Source organism: Scyliorhinus canicula, chromosome 10 (assembly GCF_902713615.1).
Source record: "Scyliorhinus canicula chromosome 10, sScyCan1.1, whole genome shotgun sequence".
NCBI classification, from domain to species: domain Eukaryota; kingdom Metazoa; phylum Chordata; class Chondrichthyes; order Carcharhiniformes; family Scyliorhinidae; genus Scyliorhinus; species Scyliorhinus canicula.
This window is the reverse complement of record NC_052155.1, coordinates 150361840-150382601: the sequence shown is the minus strand read 5'-3', so window position 1 is coordinate 150382601 and position 20762 is coordinate 150361840. Positions and strand designations below refer to the sequence as shown.

At 45.5% G+C, this 20762-nt stretch overlaps 1 protein-coding gene across 6 annotated transcripts in view; it reads left to right on the top strand.

Moving 5' to 3' along the window:
* The window catches only part of LOC119972710 (programmed cell death 6 interacting protein), a 136282-nt gene that overhangs the window by 33295 nt on the left and 82225 nt on the right, over positions 1 to 20762 (top strand). For all 6 annotated transcript variants that reach the window (XM_038809868.1, XM_038809865.1, XM_038809866.1 and 3 more), the window contains exons 3-4: positions 1853 to 1922; positions 6760 to 6887. In XM_038809868.1, coding sequence (XP_038665796.1) covers positions 1853 to 1922; positions 6760 to 6887 — 198 coding nt within the window. The remainder of the gene's footprint in view (positions 1 to 1852; positions 1923 to 6759; positions 6888 to 20762) is intronic.

Below are 20762 nucleotides of genomic sequence, written 5' to 3'. Positions count from 1 at the left end.
ATAGCAGTATAAAGGTAAGGTGGTGGAATGGGTTAATGGTATAACTAGGGTCAGTTCCCTGTGATGCATTTATCTGTTTATCTCAAGATTTGTCATAGCGGTTTGCCTTCCAGCCAGCCACTTCTCAATCCTTGGTGAACTGGCATTGACTGTTCAACTCTGAACAGTAGCTAAGATACTGGACCAGAACTGCAAATGTTTTAAAGTTTTAATGCGGAAAGATCAATTAGTGCCAGGAGTGATAACATAAGAAATGGGGCGTGGTTATTTTATAAACAAACTTTATTCATACAAAAGAAAAATAATATTTAGGCTTTTAAACTTCAACCCTAACAATAACAGGTTACATGTAGTTTCTTAACCCTAACACATGAATTCCCATTAAACAGCAATTCAAAGGAATGCCTCAGCAAGTCTGGCAGCATCTGTAGGGAGAGAAAAGAGCTAACGTTTCGAGTCTGAAACAGGCAGGGAAAGTAGGAAATATTTATACTGTGGAGTGAGAATGAAAGATGAGTCATAGCCACATGCCATATGACTCATCATATACCATAGCTCACCATGAGCTCACCAGAACAAGTGACAGATGGCCATGTGCGAGTAGGGGAACTGAAATCAAAATTGAGTTGAAAGTTTATGGTCTGAAGTTGTTGAACTTAATGATAAGTCCAGAATACCTTCTGGGACGATGAATTGCTATTCCACCAGTTTGCATTGGAATGCATGTGGGCAGAGAGCAAGATGGTGAGTTGAAATGGCCAGCGACAGTAAGGTTGGGGTTAAGCTTGCTCAAGTAAGGACAAGAGGGACTATCGTGGTTCGAGGAGGAAGGGGAAGCAGAGGTGCTGCAGATGTGTCGGATATGTCTACCACGGTGTCCTCCCTTTTCGCCCCAATTAGCCTCCACGTTCAAAGGATCATTCTTCACCAGCTGCAGCCGGATGCCACGACCAAACATATTCTCCACCATTCCCCCAGACACAACGAGCCAGGTGGCTCATTGATTGAAGTCATGACCACCTATACTCAGGTGAGGGAGTTGGGGATGTGCAAGGCGCCAGAATTGGAGGGCAATAGGGCTGCAGAAGATTATACAGATGGAAGTGTGGCTAAGAGTTTGAGCATGAAGATGTGTTTTTTGAATTTCTGCATTAATTTCTTTTAAAATTGAAAGTACTCAATTCGTATTTTCCAATTAAGGAGCAATTTAGATTGGCCAATACACCTACCTGCACATCTTTGGGTTGTGGGGGTGAAACCCCACAAACACGGGGAGAATTCGGACAATGACCCGAGGCTGGGATCAAACATGGATCCTCAGTGCCGTGAGACAGCAGTGCTAACCACTGTGCCACCGGGCCACCCTTTTTCAGCATTGATTAAAAAAAAAATAACCAGAAGCCATCAAGGCTTGGTGTGGGTTAGGGCAGCAGGGTTTCAGCACACCATGAGTAATTTTGGTCAAGAGATTTTGCATCCTTTTGAGAGCAACATTCTCAACAAATGAATACAAAGTTTTATTTTTGTTTCATGTATGGGAATTCATTATATTGGGCATGATTTTTCTATTTGGAAAATGTTTTGATATCCATGCCCAAAAGAGGCTTTATTAGGTGAAACAGCTTTAATATATTCTGAGGTAACTTTATATCCTTTGGAGTTAGGATAGTCGATCCTTTGCTGCCTCTTTTTTGCACTTGCTTCCTTCATCAAGTAGTGAGGCAACTTCACTGGGATTTCAGTCCAAAATGTAAATTAACTAGTCGTGCAAGCAATTAATTTTTTAATTCTTAGAGTTGATACAACAAGAAACCTGACAATTTGAGATTTGTTTTTTTTTCTTCCTTTAAAGCTTTGTTTGACTTTCACCTGGAAAGATGCATTTGATAAAGGATCCCTGTTTGGAGGATCTGTTAAGCTTGGTAAGTACTTATTTATATCATGGTATTTACCATGGACAAAATTTGGAAAAAATATTCTATTTGTCTCCTCTTCCACATCAATATTATTGTTCTATTCTGTCTAGCATCCCCTTTTCTCCTCTATCCACTTCTTTCCCCAAAACTCCCCCCGACTGGTATTTTTTCATTTGTCAAATCTCATTTCCTCTTGCTCTTTACAGGTGATAGACCTTTTTCTCCATAGCTCCAATAGCCCCAGAAACTATCTCGTCCATCCCCTTTTAGGTTTGTTCTGTGGAGAAGCACTTGACCTACACTTGATTGATACACGTTTCATTCACAACACGAAATGGGTGATTGCTTTGCTCAGTCTACAGTTGTAACCCTGAGTTCTGGTCACCTTTCACTTGAATTCTCCACTGACTTCCGCTCTGACCGTTGTTGTTGTTGGTTTTCAATGAAGTTCGACCATAAGCTTGATGAATAGCATTTCCACTTTCGATTGGCTGTTTGGCTCCCTTTTGGACTCAACATTGACTTCAGCATTTTTAGATCATAACCGTGGTCTTCCAAAGCAAAAATAGACAGCTGTTAATGATCATGCTGTTCTCATTTATACTTCCTCTGAGGCCTTTTTTGTGGGTTTCTTTTTCTCATTACCATCACCTTTTTACTTGTACTGTTATCCCTTTTGCCATCAAATCTTCTGTACCTTCCACCCCACTGTTACAGACCTTCCACAGACGCACAATGGGCCAAAGGGCCTCATTCTGTGCTGTAAAACTCTGTTCTTCCACCTTTCCTTGCTTCTGTACATACTTAAAACATCTTCGCTTTTCTTGTTTTGAAACATTGACTGTGTTTCTCTTTCCTTGGGTGGTGTCTAACATGCACGTTTTCAGCATTATCTGTTTTCATTTTAGATTTACAGTATTTTGTTTTTGTGTAAGTTCATCTTCAACTGTTGTAAGTACTGCCAGTTCACCTCTATGACACATGCAAGGACTGCATTTTTGCCCATCCCAAATTTCCCGTGAGAATGTGGTGGTGGTGATCTGCCTTCCTGAACCACTGCAGACCATGTGGTGTAGTACACCCACAGGGCTGTCACAAAGTAGGTGCCATGATTTTGATCCAGTGACCTTGAAGGACTGGGAATATAGATCCAAGTAAGACTGATGTGGGACCTGTACGGGAATTTAGATGCTGGTGTTGCCATGTGCTTTTTCCCTTTTTTCATAGCTGGTTGAAAAGTACTGTCGGTGGAGCCTTGGTGAGTTGCTGCAATGCATCTGGTAAATGGTCACTTTGTGTGCTGGTGGTGGAGGGAGTGAATATTTTGAGGTGCGAGATGGGTGCTGATACAGCAGGCTTATTTGACTGGATAGTGTCAAGTTTCTTGTTGTTAGAACTGCACTCATTGAGGCAGCTGGAGAGTATTTCAACACACTTATGAACGGCATAGGAATGAGGAGCAGGAGAAGGCCATTCAACCCTTCAAGCCAGCATCACCTTTCAATAATATCATGGCTAATCTGAATGTCGCCCGAGTACTTGCCTATTCCCTATAGCCTTTCACCCTCTTGTTAGCCAAGAATGCATACCGCTGCTTTAAAGATTGGCCCGGCCTTGACAACTTTCTGGGCAAGAGAGTCCACAGACTCGTGGCCTTCAAAGAAATTATTTCTCTTCTCTTAAAAGGGAAACTGTGTCCTCTGTGTCTTCCACAAGTGGAAACTTGCCATCAGCAGCCACCCTGTCCCCTCAGGATCTTGTGAAACGCTAATGGATGCAGGCCTAACCAACTCAATCTTTCCCTATTAGATAACCCCCTCATCGCAGGAATAAGTTGAACAAACTTTCTCTGGAATGACTCTAATGCAGTTGCCTCCTTTCTTAACAAAGGAGACCAAAACTGTATGGAGTACTTCCAATGCGATTTCACCAATCCCTTGTACAATTGTATCAAAACATCCGTACTTGTTAAATTCTACACCCATTGCAATATATGGCAATATTCCATTTGCCATGCATTTTTTTTGGATGGTGATTGAAGTTAAACTTTTTACCGATGTGTTTAGCATGCATATTTTATGGCCATTGGTTTCATTCATCAATGTTACTGACTTTTAATATAGCATTTGAAATGTATTTCTTCAATTAAATGTAAAAAGGATTTAACAATAGCAAAATGACCAGTTTCTTGTAAAATTTGTAATCCGAAACCATAATGTCGAAACACTGAGACCATAGTTTAATCCTCAGGGGCTAATGAAGGATCTACAGGGGGTCCACAAAGATGGTGATTGCCACGTAACCAGCCAACACCAGTTCAAATGCTCAAAATTTAAAAAGTAGAAAAAGAAAATGGACCAAGTAGCGCAAGACACCCTGGAACACTGGATGCTGAAGATTGACTAGTCAGCATCCAATGCTCCGAGAGACTGTGCTCAGATTGCCCTGTTTGATTTATTCCACCTCTTTGTTGGGCAGAAAAGCCTGTAGTGAAGCTGAGGTGAGGCAGGGGCCGGCAGGTGACTAGTCGGCTAGGAGCTGGCCGTTGGTGGTGGCAGCGAAAGACAGTGCATGGCCTACAGGCGTCCACAGTGTGTTTGGAAAGGAGCTGGTGGGGTTTGGGTGTCTGGAAAGGAGAGGAGGGTGGTTCTGGATTCGGGGGCGGAGTGACGGGGTTGTTCTGGCCCCGGGGGCGGAGTGACGGGGGTTGTTCTGGCCCCGGGGACGGAGTGGCGGGGGCGGTTCTGGCCCCGGGGACGGAGTGGCGGGGGCGGTTCTGGCCCCGGGGACGGAGTGGCGGGGGCGGTTCTGGCCCCGGGGACGGAGAGTGGCGGGGGCGGCTCTGGCCCCTGGGACGGAGAGTGGCGGGGGCGGCTCTGGCCCCGGGGAAGGAGAGTGGCGGGGGCGGCTCTGGCCCCGGGGACGGAGAGTGGCGGGGGCGGCTCTGGCCCCGGGGACGGAGAGTGGCGGGGGCGGCTCTGGCCCCGGGGACGGAGAGTGGCGGGGGCGGCTCTGGCCCCGGGGACGGAGAGTGGCGGGGGCGGCTCTGGCCCCGGGGACGGAGAGTGGCGGGGGCGGCTCTGGCCCCGGGGACGGAGAGTGGCGGGGGCGGCTCTGGCCCCGGGGACGGAGAGTGGCGGGGGCGGCTCTGGCCCCGGGGACGGAGAGTGGCGGGGGCGGCTCTGGCCCCGGGGACGGAGAGTGGCGGGGGCGTCTCTGGCCCCGGGGACGGAGAGTGGCGGGGGCGTCTCTGGCCCCGGGGACGGAGAGTGGCGGGGGCGTCTCTGGCCCCGGGGACGGAGAGTGGCGGGGGCGTCTCTGGCCCCGGGGACGGAGAGTGGCGGGGGCGTCTCTGGCCCCGGGGACGGAGAGTGGCGGGGGCGTCTCTGGCCCCGGGGACGGAGAGTGGCGGGGGCGTCTCTGGCCCCGGGGACGGAGAGTGGCGGGGGCGTCTCTGGCCCCGGGGACGGAGAGTGGCGGGGGCGTCTCTGGCCCCGGGGACGGAGAGTGGCGGGGGCGGCTCTGGCCCCGGGGACGGAGAGTGGCGGGGGCGGCTCTGGCCCCGGGGACGGAGAGTGGCGGGGGCGGCTCTGGCCCCGGGGACGGAGAGTGGCGGGGGCGGCTCTGGCCCCGGGGACGGAGAGTGGCGGGGGCGGCTCTGGCCCCGGGGACGGAGAGTGGCGGGGGCGGCTCTGGCCCCGGGGACGGAGAGTGGCGGGGGCGGCTCTGGCCCCGGGGACGGAGAGTGGCGGGGGCGGCTCTGGCCCCGGGGACGGAGAGTGGCGGGGGCGGCTCTGGTGGCGGGGGCGGCTCTGGCCCCGGGGACGGGGAGTGGCGGGGGCGGCTCTGGCCCCGGGGACGGGGAGTGGCGGGGGCGGCTCTGGCCCCGGGGACGGGGAGTGGCGGGGGCGGCTCTGGCCCCGGGGACGGGGAGTGGCGGGGGCGGCTCTGGCCCCGGGGACGGGGAGTGGCGGGGGCGGCTCTGGCCCCGGGGACGGGGAGTGGCGGGGGCGGCTCTGGCCCCGGGGACGGGGAGTGGCGGGGGCGGCTCTGGCCCCGGGGACGGGGAGTGGCGGGGGCGGCTCTGGCCCCGGGGACGGGGAGTGGCGGGGGCGGCTCTGGCCCCGGGGACGGGGAGTGGCGGGGGCGGCTCTGGCCCCGGGGACGGGGAGTGGCGGGGGCGGGGCGCGGAGGCGTGAACCTGTGTGTGAGGTAGAGGGAGATGCGCTTGTCCGATGTTAGAATTCCGTCCAATAGAAATGACCAAGGATAAGACTTAGAATCACGGAATCTCTACACTGCAGAAGGAAGCCATTCAGCCCATTGAGTGTCCACCGACCATTGGAAAGAGCGTCCTAGCTAGGCCCACGCCCTCACCCTATCCCTGTTCACCACCTAACGTTTTGCCCACTAAGGGGCAATTTATCATGGCCGACCCACCTAACCTCTTCTTTAGACTGTGGGAGGAAGCAGGAGCATACGGTGGAAACTCAAGATGACACGGGGGGGAACATGCAAAGTCCAGACAGACAGTCACCTGAGGCCGGAATTGAACTCGGGTTCCTAGCGCTGTGAGACACTAGTGCTAACTACTGTGCCTTGTATATTTTTAATGAGAATTATTTAAAATTATTATCAGATTAATATGTGCATTGATATAGCTCAAAGATTTGTTTACAATCGGTTTCTATTTTAGCACCTATCTCACAGCAAAATAATAGGGCGCTGGCCTTGATAATGTTTGGGGTTCCACGATGCACTTAGTAGGTCATTTGGGATTCCACAGCTCAAAGTTTGAGAAATCCTGCTTTTGAGAATTTATATTATTTCCATTTGATTTCAGCTCTTGCAAGTTTGGGATACGAAAAGAGCTGTGTATTGTTCAACGTCGGAGCTCTCGCCAGCCAGATAGCAGCAGAGCAGAATCTGGAGAATGACGAAGGATTAAAAGCGGCAGCTAAGTATTACCAGGTGTGCAGACTTCACTTTCGTAAAATCTGTCGTCATATTTTTCACGTGTAATATTTTAGATAGTAGCTTCACTCTTTTCCACCAAGACCGATGCCATGGTTTTCCCTGATATATTCTTGCTCCTTTTCCCCATCAGCCTTCATTGATGAAGCAAACATACAACAACTTTACTTGCAAGATGTTAACACTACAGGCTGTGATGTTCAGCATATTTTCCCACAAAAATAACATCTCACAATCATTAAGTGCCCCTGTTTAGCTACAAGACTGCTTGTGAGGGAACACTAAAACCACTAGAATACACAGCATTTCCTCCCTCTTTTTAAATCAAAGGTCCCTGAGACCACAAATGGTCTAACATGAACAATCCGTTCGCAAGATGAATTATCAATCTACAACCGTCAATACATCAGACGTTCCGGAGGTTGCCCTTCTCGGCGAACATCAGGCATCTGTTTTTTTAGTACTTGGTGCAGGCTCTGGTTTCTTTGGTTCAGTGTGAGCATCATAAGTGGTTATCTTACCTGCAGACTTTGTGGTAATCTGAGGTTGACTCTGTTTGATTGGCAATTGATGTGTTGGTTTCCCCAATTGGTTGGTTAGTGTCAGGTTCTCTGGAAGGTCCAGGTCATCTTTTCTCACTGTTGTATCTGGACTCTGTCGGTTTGCCTCTTGATTCCAAAAGTTGATGTGAGTGTTTTCTCCATATTACATTCGGGTTTGGATGGTGTGGGAGACCGATCCTGTCTGTGCTAAGATGGTAGCAGGAATCCACTTTTCACTTGTGTTATGATAGCTTGCCAGAAGTACTTTATCCTTGTGAAGAAAACAATGTTTCACCTTGTTCTGCCATATGACCTGATCCTGCTGCTTTTTCTTGACAATTTATTTTACCTTGGGTGGTTTTAGCAAATTGAATGCTGTGCGTAGGTGCCGTTTAACCATTAGCAACACCAGAGAAACATGGATTGTTGAGTATACAGTATTCCTGCACATAATCAGGAATTGACTAAAATGTTTAGACAATGACTTTTGTTCTCTGGTTACTATCAATGAATGTTTCATCGGCCTATACAAAATGTTCTGCCAGCCCATTTGTGGCAGGGTGATGAGAAGTGGACCGGATGTGTTGAATTCCCTTCTTCAAGTAGCTTTTGAATCCTTGTGATATGACCTGCAGTCCATTATTGCTGACCAGATGTCCAGGATAACCAGATCTGCTGAAGATTTCACACAATATCTCAATTGTTTTTTCCGGTGACGTTGGCTTCTAGATGGCAACTTCACGCCATCTCAAGTGTGCATTTTCTAGAATGAGAAACAAATGGTCCTTTCTAATCAACATGAAATGAAAATCGCTTATTGTCACGAGTAGGCTTCAATGAAGTTACGGTGAAAAGCCCCTAGTTGCCACATTCCGGCGCATTTTCGGGGAGGCTGGTACGGGAATTGAACCGTGCTGCTGGCCTGCCTTGGTCTGCTTTAAAAGCCAGCGATTTAGCCCAGTGTGCTAAACCAGCCCCTAAATGAAAATTGCTTATTGCCACGAGTAGGCTTCAATGAAGTTACAGTGAAAAGCCCCTAGTCGCCACATTCCGGCGCCTGTTTGGGGAGGCTGGTACGGGAATTGAACCGTGCTGCTGGCCTGCCTGGGTCTGCTTTCAAAGCCAGCAATTTAGCGCAGTGTGCTAAACCAGCCCGGTATATATATAAACATGTACCGGTTGCCAAGCCTCTTGCCAGTATTACGGATGCAACAGAGCTAATGGCAGCAGGTTTTGCATTTTCGTGCAAGATGAACACATTCTCTTCCGCATCTAAACCAGGTCACCAGAAATAGTTCCTTTCTATCTCCTTAATTCTCACAATGGCACTCGTGTAATTGGTTCAATACACACTTTCTTAATAGCGATGGAATGATGACTCATTCCCCAGAAGAGACATTCTGACTGGATGGAAAACTCAAGTCTTCGGGCGGAATACGGTTTTAACGCCGGGGTTATTCCTGTGGTCTTGTCTCTAACCTCAAAGTACTAGATCACTTCTGGTGTGCTTCTTCACTTGTCCCGAAGTTACAGGATTGAAGTAGAAAATGTTTTCACACAAACTAGTATCGACAAACTAAGGGTAGTTGGGAAAGCCCATCTACGTTATCATGAAGGCTTTGACTAATGATATCTGATGGTATACGTGTGTACTGACTACAGCAATGCCCATCTCTGTATTCTGATCGCTGCCAGTGATGGAATCCTGGTATGTGGTCCAAAGTCGTTAATGGATGAAGGTCTGTCGATAACGTAAATTTCCTCCCATGCAGGAATTGTTAGAAACATTTTAGCCCCAAGGTGATTTATTTGGCTTCTTTCTCTGTCTGCGCATAATAATTGCTTTCGGCTTTATTCTATGTTCTGGGCACTAAGGCTATTGTCTTCTCTTCACCTGCAAGCATGATGTGGGAAACCACCACCCCAACATCATAGGATGATGTATTGTGTGCCAACTGCACGGGTAGGTTAGGATCAAAATGTGTCAGGATATATAACTTGAGCAGCACCTCTGGCTTTCATGAACGCATTCTCACATTGATCATCTCACTTCCATTTATTTTGACACATTAGAAGGGTTTTAGAGTGGTCATTGGATTGGGGACAAACCTTGATAATTTAGTAAGCCTAAGAAATATCGAAGTTGGCAAACATTTTCAGGTGTTAATGCCTCGGTGATAGCTTTGGCATTCAAAGGTGAGTTATGCAGTCCATTGCTATTGATTACATGTCCCAGATATTCAGTTGAAGATTGGAAATATTCATATTTATCTTTTCGGACTCTGAATCCATCATCTTATAAACATCTAGGTTGTGAAGATGTTGTTCCTCGTTTTCCCCAGTCACCAGGATGTCATCTAGTAACATTGGATTCCATTTAACCAGCTTAAACTTTGGTGGTCCATGGTCCATTGGAACATTGCTGGTGCTGGAGTGATCCTAAATGGTAATCTTTTGTGTCACAGTCATTAGTAACTGTTGTGAAACCTGATCCATGTTCTTTGGTGATATGCTTAACTGAGATTGGTTTTACTGAAGTGTTGACCTCCAGCCAACCCAGCGAATAGGCCATCAATCTTGGGCAGAGGGTACTGCTCTGCAAAGAGTACAGAATTAATAGTGGTTTTAAAATCACCTCAAGTGCGTACAGATCTGTGTTTTTTCATCAGTGGCACGATTGGCGTAGCCCAATCACTCGCGTTAAGGGGTTCAAGGACTCACGTTCTAATTCTGCCTCTACCTAAGATCTGATTGTGTACGGCAGTGACCTAGCCTTTAAGCATCATGCCTGACCTTTTTCCTTGCCCAGCAAGATGACTGCCCCAGTGTCCACCTCCAGCTTTACTCGAGCTCAACTGTTGAGCTTCTTTGGCTGCTTATGCCATTGATACAGCAACTTAAGGCTTTAAAGTCAAGTTGCTTTATGTTATCTGCTTTTGAATTGCCTTGCTCTTCAACCCACACATTAGTCGATCTCAGGTGGTATCGTTTAATACACCTGAATTTGCAGTGTTCAGCCAATCTTCAGTGTAGCTACAAACTGTGTAATCAGTTCACCACCTTCTTAGTTGTGCTTACCTTTTCAGCAATGGCTGAATGTTTTGGTGAATAGTGGTTGTGCAAAATTTCCACAATTTCTTTGTATGTTTTTCTGCCTGGCTTTACCAGCTGTACCAGACTCTTAAGGGGGTTAAATATTCCCCCACCTCTCCGCATTATGCTCAGGAAGGTTGGAACTTTTATTTATATGACCTTGTTAGCCAGAACAAAATAGTCAAACTGTTATGTGTACAAGCTCCATCGCTATATATTCTCATCAAACAGTCCCATGGTGCCAAAAACGCCCACCATGCGTGGTATGGAAAGACCTACGTGTGTACAATGTGCCATGTATTTTTAGCACTACCTTCCTTTCTCCCCAAAAACAATGCGCAATCCAAGTTCAACCTGTTTTCCTTGGTGTTTTGCAACAACCCCAGCTCTAAATATGTTGCAGAGTAATTGCTGCTGATGCTACCGAGTTAATTTTGGCTGGAGCATGGGGCGAAATTCTCTCTTGTTATTTTCTTCGAATTTTGAATTTTTTGTTCCTCTGGGTGGCTGCAACCATTGTTCAACTCCCTTGCTGCCAGTTTTTATATGGTGACAGTTTAGAGGCTGCAAGCATTACCCAGCTTCCCCGTTGCCAGATATTTTTTTTGATGTTTGCAGGATTGACTTTGGAGGCCTTGAAGGTTCAACCAAAACGTCAACCTTTACTTAGAAGATGTTAACACCTGTGATGTTAAACCGTCTGTTTGCCTGTACTAATGGCCGATGATGTTAACAATCGTTCTCTTAAGCTCTTGCGGTGCCCTTCAGCAACAAGGCTGCTTGGAGGAAACACTGAATACATAGCACAATCAAATAGTTCCTCCCTTCGCTACGTCTACGCAAATAATTTCATTCTTTATTACCTCAAGCAAATCTCCTTTCCAGGGATGTGCCAATATTTGTACTGCCACCATCCCACCACCTGTCCTCCCTTCTCTACTCTTTTGTGAATATGTTGTAGCAAGGGATATTAAGTTTGCATTCCTCCTGGACTTCCGGTGACGGCGGGCGGGAAGCAACCGCACACTGGAGGGCTCCTGCTGGGGAATAGAAATTTTGGGGTTTTAACGCCCCGGCCCAGGGGCATCTGAGGCTGAAAAAGCTGTGAGAAGGCACGGGGAGGAGAAATGTCCAAGCTTGGGAAAAAAATGGCCGTGAAAAAGGGGGTTAATGAAAGTCCACCGGTGAGTGGAAAAGTCAGCGCAGGAACTAAGGAAAGTGGAGGCTGGAGCACCAGGGGAGGCTGCATTGCTCAGAGCAGGAGAAATGACCAAAGTGATGGTTGTGGAACTTGAAAAACAGTTAACAAAGCACATGCAAGCGATGAAGAAGGAGATGGGGGCAGTATTGAAAGTGCTGGTGGAGGAGGCAATTGCCCTGGTCAGAGCGGTGGTATCAAGCGCAGCGGCGGAGGTGCGGGAGCAAGGTAAGACACTGAAGGAAGTGGCAGAGGTATTATTGTAGCACAGTGATCAACTCACCTCGATGGGGAAGGAGTTGCGGAAGGTGACAGGAGACCAACAAGGGTCTGCGAGCCAAAATGGAAGACCTGGAAAACAGATCCAGGTAGAATCTGAGGATCGTGGGTCTGCCTGAAGGGGTGGAAGGCCCGAGGCCGATGGAGTATTTTGCCACGATGTTGGCGGAGCTATTGGGGGAGGGGGAAAACTATCCATCTCGATACGAACTGGATCGGGCTCATCAGTCGTGGAGGCCTATACCAAAGGCGAGTGAGCCGCCAAGAGTAGTAATTGTGTTTCTGTAGGTACAGTGTGAAGGAGAAAGTCCTGTGCTGGGCAAAGCAGAAGCGGGTGGTGCAGTGGGCTGGAGCTGGTATAAGCATATACCAGGGCTTTACGGTAGAGCTGGCGAGGAGGCAGGCTGCCTTCAGCTGGGTGAAGAAGGCACTGTGCATCAGCAAGGTGTAGTGCGGCACAGTATATCCAGCTAAGTTGAGGGTGACCTTAAAAATACAAGGACTTTTATTTTGGGACGGCGGAGGAGTTTGCGAAAGCAGAAGGACTGTGGCAGAATTAAGAATTGGGACTGAGAGCGGGTAGTGTACCGATGTAGCCTCATATAACTTTATTTTTCACTGCATGTTGGTGTATGTACTAAATGAGTCAACGCTGTATATTTGGACAAGGGAAGAGTTGGGACTTTGATTTGCAATTATAGTTCTTTGGGGCTTCGGTGTGTATGCTGGGATTGTGCGCTAAAGGGGATTTCTTGGTTTTCCTGGGACCGGGCAAGGGGGGGAAGGAGACCCGGGCGGGGGCCTCCACGCTGGCCGGTTTAAGCCGGCCAGTGAACAGGAGTGGGGTGGGGGGAGGATCTGCGGCCATTGGAGCCTTGTGGAACAGGTTTTGGTGAGTCTAGCCGGGGTGAAAAGTTGGGGGAAGGAACCGAGGTTAGGGGAGGAGTTTACAAGAGGAAGTGGAGAAGAGGAGTGTGGGTGGGTGGGGGGGGGGTGTGTGTCTACAATTCATGGATGTCATTCACGGTACCCTTTCGGGGATTGGATGGCATTGAATAATTTGGGGGAGACTATAAATGTCAACGGTGACCATAGGTGATTACTGATTTCTTTTTCTTTTTGTTTTTTCCTCCTTGGGAGGTTTAGTTTTATTTGATGCTTGCATTGTCAGGTGGGCCATTATTTTGGGGGTGGTGGGAGGATGAGAGTGTTGTTGTTGTTGGTAGGAGGATTGACATTGTATTCGTTACTGTTTACTGTTTGTTGGTGGGGTGCAAGTTCTGAAGAAAATGTGAAAATGGAGAATAAAAATATTTTTAAAAAAAAGTTTGCATTCCTCCCCAGTTTGAACCAGGTCTCTGTTATTGCCCAGATCTAGTAATCCCATGTGGAATCTAGTATGTGCAACTCTATATAGTGCTTTGTGCATTTATGCAAGGCAAAGTTACCCAAGCCCGCCTTTTATTTCTCCCTAAGGTAAAAGCAAAGTACTGGAGATGTTGGGAATCTGAAATACTTGAAATACTCAGCAAATATTTAAGGTTGTAACATTTGCAATTCTTCAGTCCTCTGTATCTTGAGAGGAAAATTATGGCCAGTGCCACTGCAATTTTCACCTTTACTTCCCTCCGTATGCTTGGGGCACTTCTCATCCAGCCCTGGTGATTTATCAACTTTGAAAAGCAGCCAGCCTTTCTACCTATCCCTTGTTTATCAATTTTTAGTCCATTGAATGTCTCAGTTACTTGCTATTTTACTGAGTTTGGCAACATCTTCCTTGGTAAAGACCGATGCCAGGTACTCATTTAGTACCTCTGTCATTCCCCTTTCCTCCATGCGTAAATCTCCTTTTCTGGTCCTGAATTGCCCAAGCCCTGTTTTTGCCACCCATTTACTTTTCTATGTCTGTAAAATAGTTTTGTATTATTTTTCTTTTTGGTAGCTACTATTCTCTTTCCATGCACTGAATCATTTTCCGTCCTTTCCCCCCGAATTACAACCATTTAGTCAGTTCTCGCTCGCCTGAGAAACCTTACATCTGTCATCTGCATGCTTTCTGCTTGATATTTCGCTCATTCTGCACCGTGCACCTGTCTGAGTTCAGATCAGAGTCTTCCAACAGGTTGTGAACAAAACCATTGATCCCAGCCCTCTTCAACCGTCTCTTTCCCTACAGCTCCTCCCCACCTCCGTTCTCACTCTAGGGTTGCACCATTTTTTTAGGCATTATTTAAAATGGGGTCACAATGGGAAAAGGTTTGGGAATCACTGCTTTCCCCATTTGCAAAGAAAGCATTTCCTTATATCGTCTGTGGTTCTTTTTCCAGTCTCTTTAAATTGGTGTTCTCTCATTCTTGCCCCTTCTACCAATGAAAACCAGAGCCATGGTCTTGACATGGGCCAGTTTTTTCCATAAATATTCCTGTTTTGGGTTTACCTCTGCATGATGGTGATGGGTTGCTTGCCAGATATGTGATTAATGAACTGGTGCATGACACCAGACAGCTTTAAGAAGCACTTGGAAAGCTTTTCAGTAGTCATCTCAGAAATGATGCAGAACTCGTACATCCAACCAAGAATAATCTTTATTGTCACAAATAGGCTTACATTAGCAACTGCAACGAAGTTACTGTGAAAAGTCCCTATTCGCCACATTCCGGCGCCTGTTCGGGTTCACAGAGCAAGAGCATGTCTTTCGGGACTTATGGGAGGAAACCGGACCGCCCGGAGGAAACCCACACAGACACTGGGAGATCGTGCAGTCTCCGCGCAGACACTGACCCAAGCTGGGAATCAAACCTGGGACGGTGGCGCTGTGAAGTGCTAACCCCTATGCTACCATGCTGCAGAGAATTGCCTCTCTGAATTTAAGGTTGGAGTGGGCAGCAAGGTGACAATTGGAGACAACTCTCTGCCCCAGGCTGCTCCTTTGTCATCAAACATGGACTTAGTCATGATCTCTTGAAAACAGGTAGGAACAGCAGAGAAGGAAAGCAGCTAAAGGAGGTTAGGGAAGTGGAACAAGGCTGAATATGGTCGTAAACCTTTTAGATTTCTTTTTATGTGCGCTCTTCTCCATATTCTAAGGTGACTAGAGAGCGTTTTGCTTGAATTGTTCTATCTATAGGAAGAGGAAAATTGAGAATTTTGTTTTGTAACCTTATTTCCAAAAAGAGCTGTAAGATTTAACTCTGAATTTTTGGGTTTTAACTTGATCATTCCAAAGAGAGACTGACAAATTTGAATGCAGCCATCTATTTCAAAGAACTGCATTGAAGATCCAGGTTTTAAAAGAATATTGTGCAAAAGATGTTTATGGATGGACTCTACTGTTGGCACTATTTCTTTGGACTTTTGAGAGTAGTTGAATTCAGTTGCATCTTTATCTGCTGCTGTATGATTGAGCTTCCTTCCATATTTCTTCTTGAGTACTGTTCTGAGAAGTTCTTATTCTCTAAAATGGCTGAGATGAGAGGTGTAATTTGGGAATTTCCACCAACAAGCAGTACAAGTGCAGTCCTTAAAGGTAGTGATCTGCTGCCTCAAAAATTCATATCTATTTCTAATCATAGAATGATAGAATTTACAGTGCAGAAGGAGGCCATTCAGGTCATTGAGTCTGCACCGGCCCTTGGAATGAGCACCCTACTTAAGCCCACACCTCTACCCTATCTCCCTTTATCCCCATAACCCAGTAACTCCACCTAACCTTTTTTGGACACTAAGGCCAATTTAGAATAGCCAATCCACCTAACCTGCACATCTTTGGACTGTGGGAGGAAGCCGGAGGAAACCCACGCACGCACTGGGAAAACGTGCAGACTCCACACAGACAGTGACCCAAGCCGGGAATCGAACGTGGGACCCTGGAGCTGTGAAGCGACTGTGCTAACCACTATGCTACCGTGCTGAATATTTTTGATTCAGATCCAATGTTCCTAGGCTATTTGTGGCCATATTTGTGCTACCCTTACAAAAATTTGAAGGTGAATTATTTCTGGCTGTGAATTTTGACCGATTTAATACGCAGTTGAACAGGGAACTTTTGGTGCCAAATACGAGTGAATATTTACATGAGCCTTGTGGATCGAGGCAGAAGTATCTGCCTCATAACTTGTACTCATGACTAACATTCTACTGTAAAGGATAGTGAGCTGTTTGGGTGGGGCAAGATTTAATCTTGAAAGGGTGATTTCTCTTGGCTTCTAACTTCAAATCCAATTTTGCCCATTAAGGGGAAGTCCTTGAAGTTTGTGGTGAGAATTGTCAATATGATGGTGATCAGCTACATATGGAGAACCTGAGACTTTTGTTTTTCAAAAAAGACACTGCACAAACCCAAGTTCTGCTTTTTCTGCTCAGCATCTCAGATGCATAGGGTAACTGGGGTGAAATGCAGCCTTAGAAATGAACTGTATACAATTGGTTCACACTCTCATCCAGAAATGCTATTTGTGACAACATATCAAATTAAGCAGTGACTTCAGAGAACTTAATTGTCCCTTACTTTCTTTTAGCTTGAACCTGCCATTGAACAAGTGAAGAGAAAATAATCTTGTTACCCCTATCAAAATGGTTGATCAACTTTCTGTAAAGCATTTCTAAGTGCTGCTGCTTCCTGAAGATTCCTTGTCTTTGATTTACAGTATGTGTGTGTAACAGTACGAACATTGTGTATTTCAGGTGACATGCTTTAATTTAGCAATAACTTCCTCTATACCATACAGAGGAAGCATAGTTCCTCCTACATTTTATTTAATCCATGCAAATAACGCATTTTTGTGGGAGCATGTTATGCGCTGACTTTGCATGCATTGCAGATCCAATATGTTAATTTTATCTTGGGGTTTTGACTTCACATTTTAGATATGTGGATTTAAGTTTATACAGTCCTCTTCAATCAGTCATGCCAAATTAATATCGATGCAAAATACCAGGAACGTTGGAATACGAACAAAAATCCTGAAAAACTCTCAAGTTCTGGCAGCATCTGAGAGAGAAACTGAGTTAATGTTTTGAGTCCCGTCTAACTCTTATTTGGAACATTGCAGGACAGTTCCGAAGAAGTGTCATGTGGGGCTCAGTGTTAACTCTGTTTCTCTCTCCACAGATGCTGCTAGACCTGCTGTGTTTCAACAGCATTTTTTGTTTCTGTGCCAAAATAAGGAATGGGCACAAATGGCTCAGAAACCATTCTGAAAACTCGGGCTGTTATACAATGACAAATGGTAGTCGACCTGAACTTTTCAAATATAATATAGTAACAAAAGGAAAAAGTGCAAGTTCTGGCAATCTGGAAGAATGCAACATGCTAGAAATGTGTGATAGGTTGGTCAGTGTTTGTACAGAAAAAAGATTTTGGGTCATGATCACAAGATAAAGAACAGCAGCAGGTTTAGGCCATTTGGCCCATCAAGCCTGTTTTAATAATAATAATCGCTTATTGTCACAAGTAGGCTTCAATGAAGTTACTGTGAAAAGCCCTAGTTGCCACATTCCAGTGCCTGTTCAGCGAGGCCAGTATGGTTCTGCCATTTAATAAGATCATGGCTGATCTGATTGTGACCTCAACTGGCCTTATCTGCCTGACTCCATGACCCTTTAATTCCCTATCTAATACAGCCATGCATACACTCAATGACTCAGCCTTGATTGCTTTGTATGGGAGAGAATTTCAAAGACTAATGGCCTTCTGAGCAAAGAAATTCCTTGTTTTCTTTGTCTTAAATGGGAGAGCCTGTATCGTTAAATTGTGCCTCCAAGTTTGAGATTTCCCCACAAGATGGAACATCCTCGCAGAATCGGCTCTGACAAGGCCCACTCGGAATCTTATCTATTTTAATAAGATCACATTTCATTCTTCTAAACTCCAGTGAGAACCGGCTCAGCCTTTCCTCATTAGACAAACCCTCCATCCCAGGAACCAGCCTAATGAACCTTCTCAACAGATATTAAATTTGTCCGTGCAAACTTCTTGTAAGCCCAACATAAGATGCTAAATGGCCAACAGTGGAGTCACTGAAGTACTACAAAACCTAAATTGGTTTCAGGTTCAGAACATAACACACTTTTTAAAGCTCTGGTGCAGTAAGTTACATATTTGCATCATGCAATTATTGCCCTTTTAGCTATAATATTGAGAAAATCTTGTAAAATTACACAAGCGATTAAGACCAAAAGACATAGGAGCAGAATTTCTGCCAGGATTGTTGGTTTCCACTCCGTTATGAATAGAAAACCTGTTTTGGCGAGAGCCTAAATATGTTTCTTGAAGCATTAATAAAATGAGAAAATGCTGGAAATAAACAGCTGATTGACATTTGTGAAGATCAACAGGCCTCCATAATGGAATTTGATCAAAACACAATTTAAAATCTTGGAATCCAAATAAGGAATATTCAGTCACTCCCAAAGGTCATGCTGATCATTGTCTGCCAGGAAATCAAAAGTAGGATATTGCTTTGTCCTCTGTCCTTGCTAGAAAGAACATTGGATTCGGATTTGTGTTCTCATTTTCTTTTCTATAAATCCAGTTGGGCATACAACTGTGAAGAACTGTGTCCTTCATGTGAATGGTGTTGTACACTTCTCACAAACAGTTCAAAGGATCATTACATCTTAAAGAGTTTCCAAAATGCCAGTTCTGCCAATCCCAGTTATGTGGGATTTGAGGAGAATGAATTTTTCTTTTCCAGAGGACGTTAATGACATCTTGAGGAATGCATCTCCTGGTGTTGTTCTGAGCCATGCAATCAGCATTGTGTCAATTTGACCCTTGGGGCTGTGATGAGTAATTTGTTGGTTGGTGGGCCCGTGTCGCCTGCCGCACTCAGTGTGACCCCGGAAGGTGACTGTCTGAAGGCTGTCAGCCATCCAATGTCGTGAGCGCAGGGTGCATGAGATGCTCTGTAGCCCCCCCCCCCCCCCCCCCCCCCCCAAAAACCCCAGGGAGGATATCCTGTTTCTCCAACAGAAAATGAGTGTTTGTACCGTTTGGCCTTGTATATATTTTTTACTGTTTTAATAAAAAGATATGGCCCCGTGACATTATTGGTCTCAGCTGTGAAGGAGGAAATAACTTTCTTGGTTTCCTGCTTCTGCTTTCTGTTCATTCTTCTCTGCTGGACTCATTATCACATGGGTTCATGCATGAGGGCTATCTACTTGAGATGCCAGGGACTCCATATCCCAGTATTAGCCAGTGTGTTCAGATGAGCATGTTTTGGTAAAAATATCTCCACCGTGTCAAAAACCATTGCAAACCATTTTCTGACCAAGATGGTAGCTGTGCCGAGTAATGAAGATTACTAACTGAGAGACCTTGTTTCAAATTTCCTTTAACAATTTCTCTCCACAGATGGGTAAAGTTTAACTTGAAATGTAACTTTGACGCCTACGGTTGAAATTAAGAGATAGTGACGTAGATTCTCTGCTTCACATCTGCTTTATGCCTATCTTGGTCTAATTCCTTTGTGATTTGCCATCCCACCATGTTCGGGTTTCTCTAGATTTGAATTGAGGTGTTTTAAAGATGTAATATCCATTACAAAATAATTTTAAGAACTGCTATAGCAGGGGTGGGCAAACTACGGCCCGCGGGCCGCATGCGGCCCGCCAAAGGTATTTCTGCGGCCCACCAAGTCATTAAAAAAAAAAAAAAAAAAATTTTTTTTTTTTTTTAAATTTTTTTTTTTTTTTTTAAATTTTTTTTTAAAGGTTAATGGGTGGGGGGGCTGTTGGGTTACTTACTGGCATAGGGTGGATACGTTGACTTGAGTAGGGTGATCATTGCTTGGCACAACGTCGAGGGCCGAAGGGCCTGTTCTGTGCTGTACTGTTCTATGTTCTATATGAGGCGCCCAGAATCATAACCGGGTGAAGTAATTATTTTACTTAATATACTATGCGGCCCTTTGTGAATTGTGAATTTCTGAATGCGGCCCTTGCACGGAAAAGTTTGCCCACCCCTGTGCTATAGTTTTCTGTGCTAAAATCAGAGGCTAAAATGTTAGTGCCCTCTAGTGTTTATAGTGAAAATTACTTTAGAAAAATCATTGTTAATGCTAGCAGCATTTAAATATCAATATTTTAAAATAGTTTATTTCTGCTAGTGTTGCTCACAAACATAGAACATTGTTTGTGAGGCTATCTTTTTATTATGTGACTAATTGTCCCCCTCTGTTTTTCTGTTAGTCTTCTACTATACACCTCTTTCCCTCTCTAACTTTATTTTCTCACCTGTGATTTCTGTAACTCCTTCCTTTTCTTTATCTATCCACCTCACACTTTTGTTTTTGATTCTTTCTTCCTTGTGTCATTCATGTGTGATTCTTCCTTGCTACTCAATTCCTATCTTAAATTATGGAAAGCAGCAAGGTGGTCATAAGCTGGAAAATTGCTGGTTTTCTGACTTTCCCGTATAATTTGCAAGCAGGTTAATAGTTGCAAACACTACTGATATGGAAAACATTCAAAACACTTGGAGCTGTTTGTTTTATTCTGCATTTATAGTGCATTAAATTGACCAGAGATTGAGCACTGAAGTGCTAACCTTGAGAACATTGAACCATTCTACTATTCAGTTAAATTATGAATGATCTCCATTGCTCCAGATAAATTGATATCCTTGATAATCCGAGCATCTGCTGATTTTTGAGGAAAAGAAGTTCCAGATTTCTATTGCCCTTTTGTGGGACAAAATTGGCTTCCTGATTTCTCTCCATTAGCTGCAATTTTAAGATTATTGTAACTGGAAGAAGT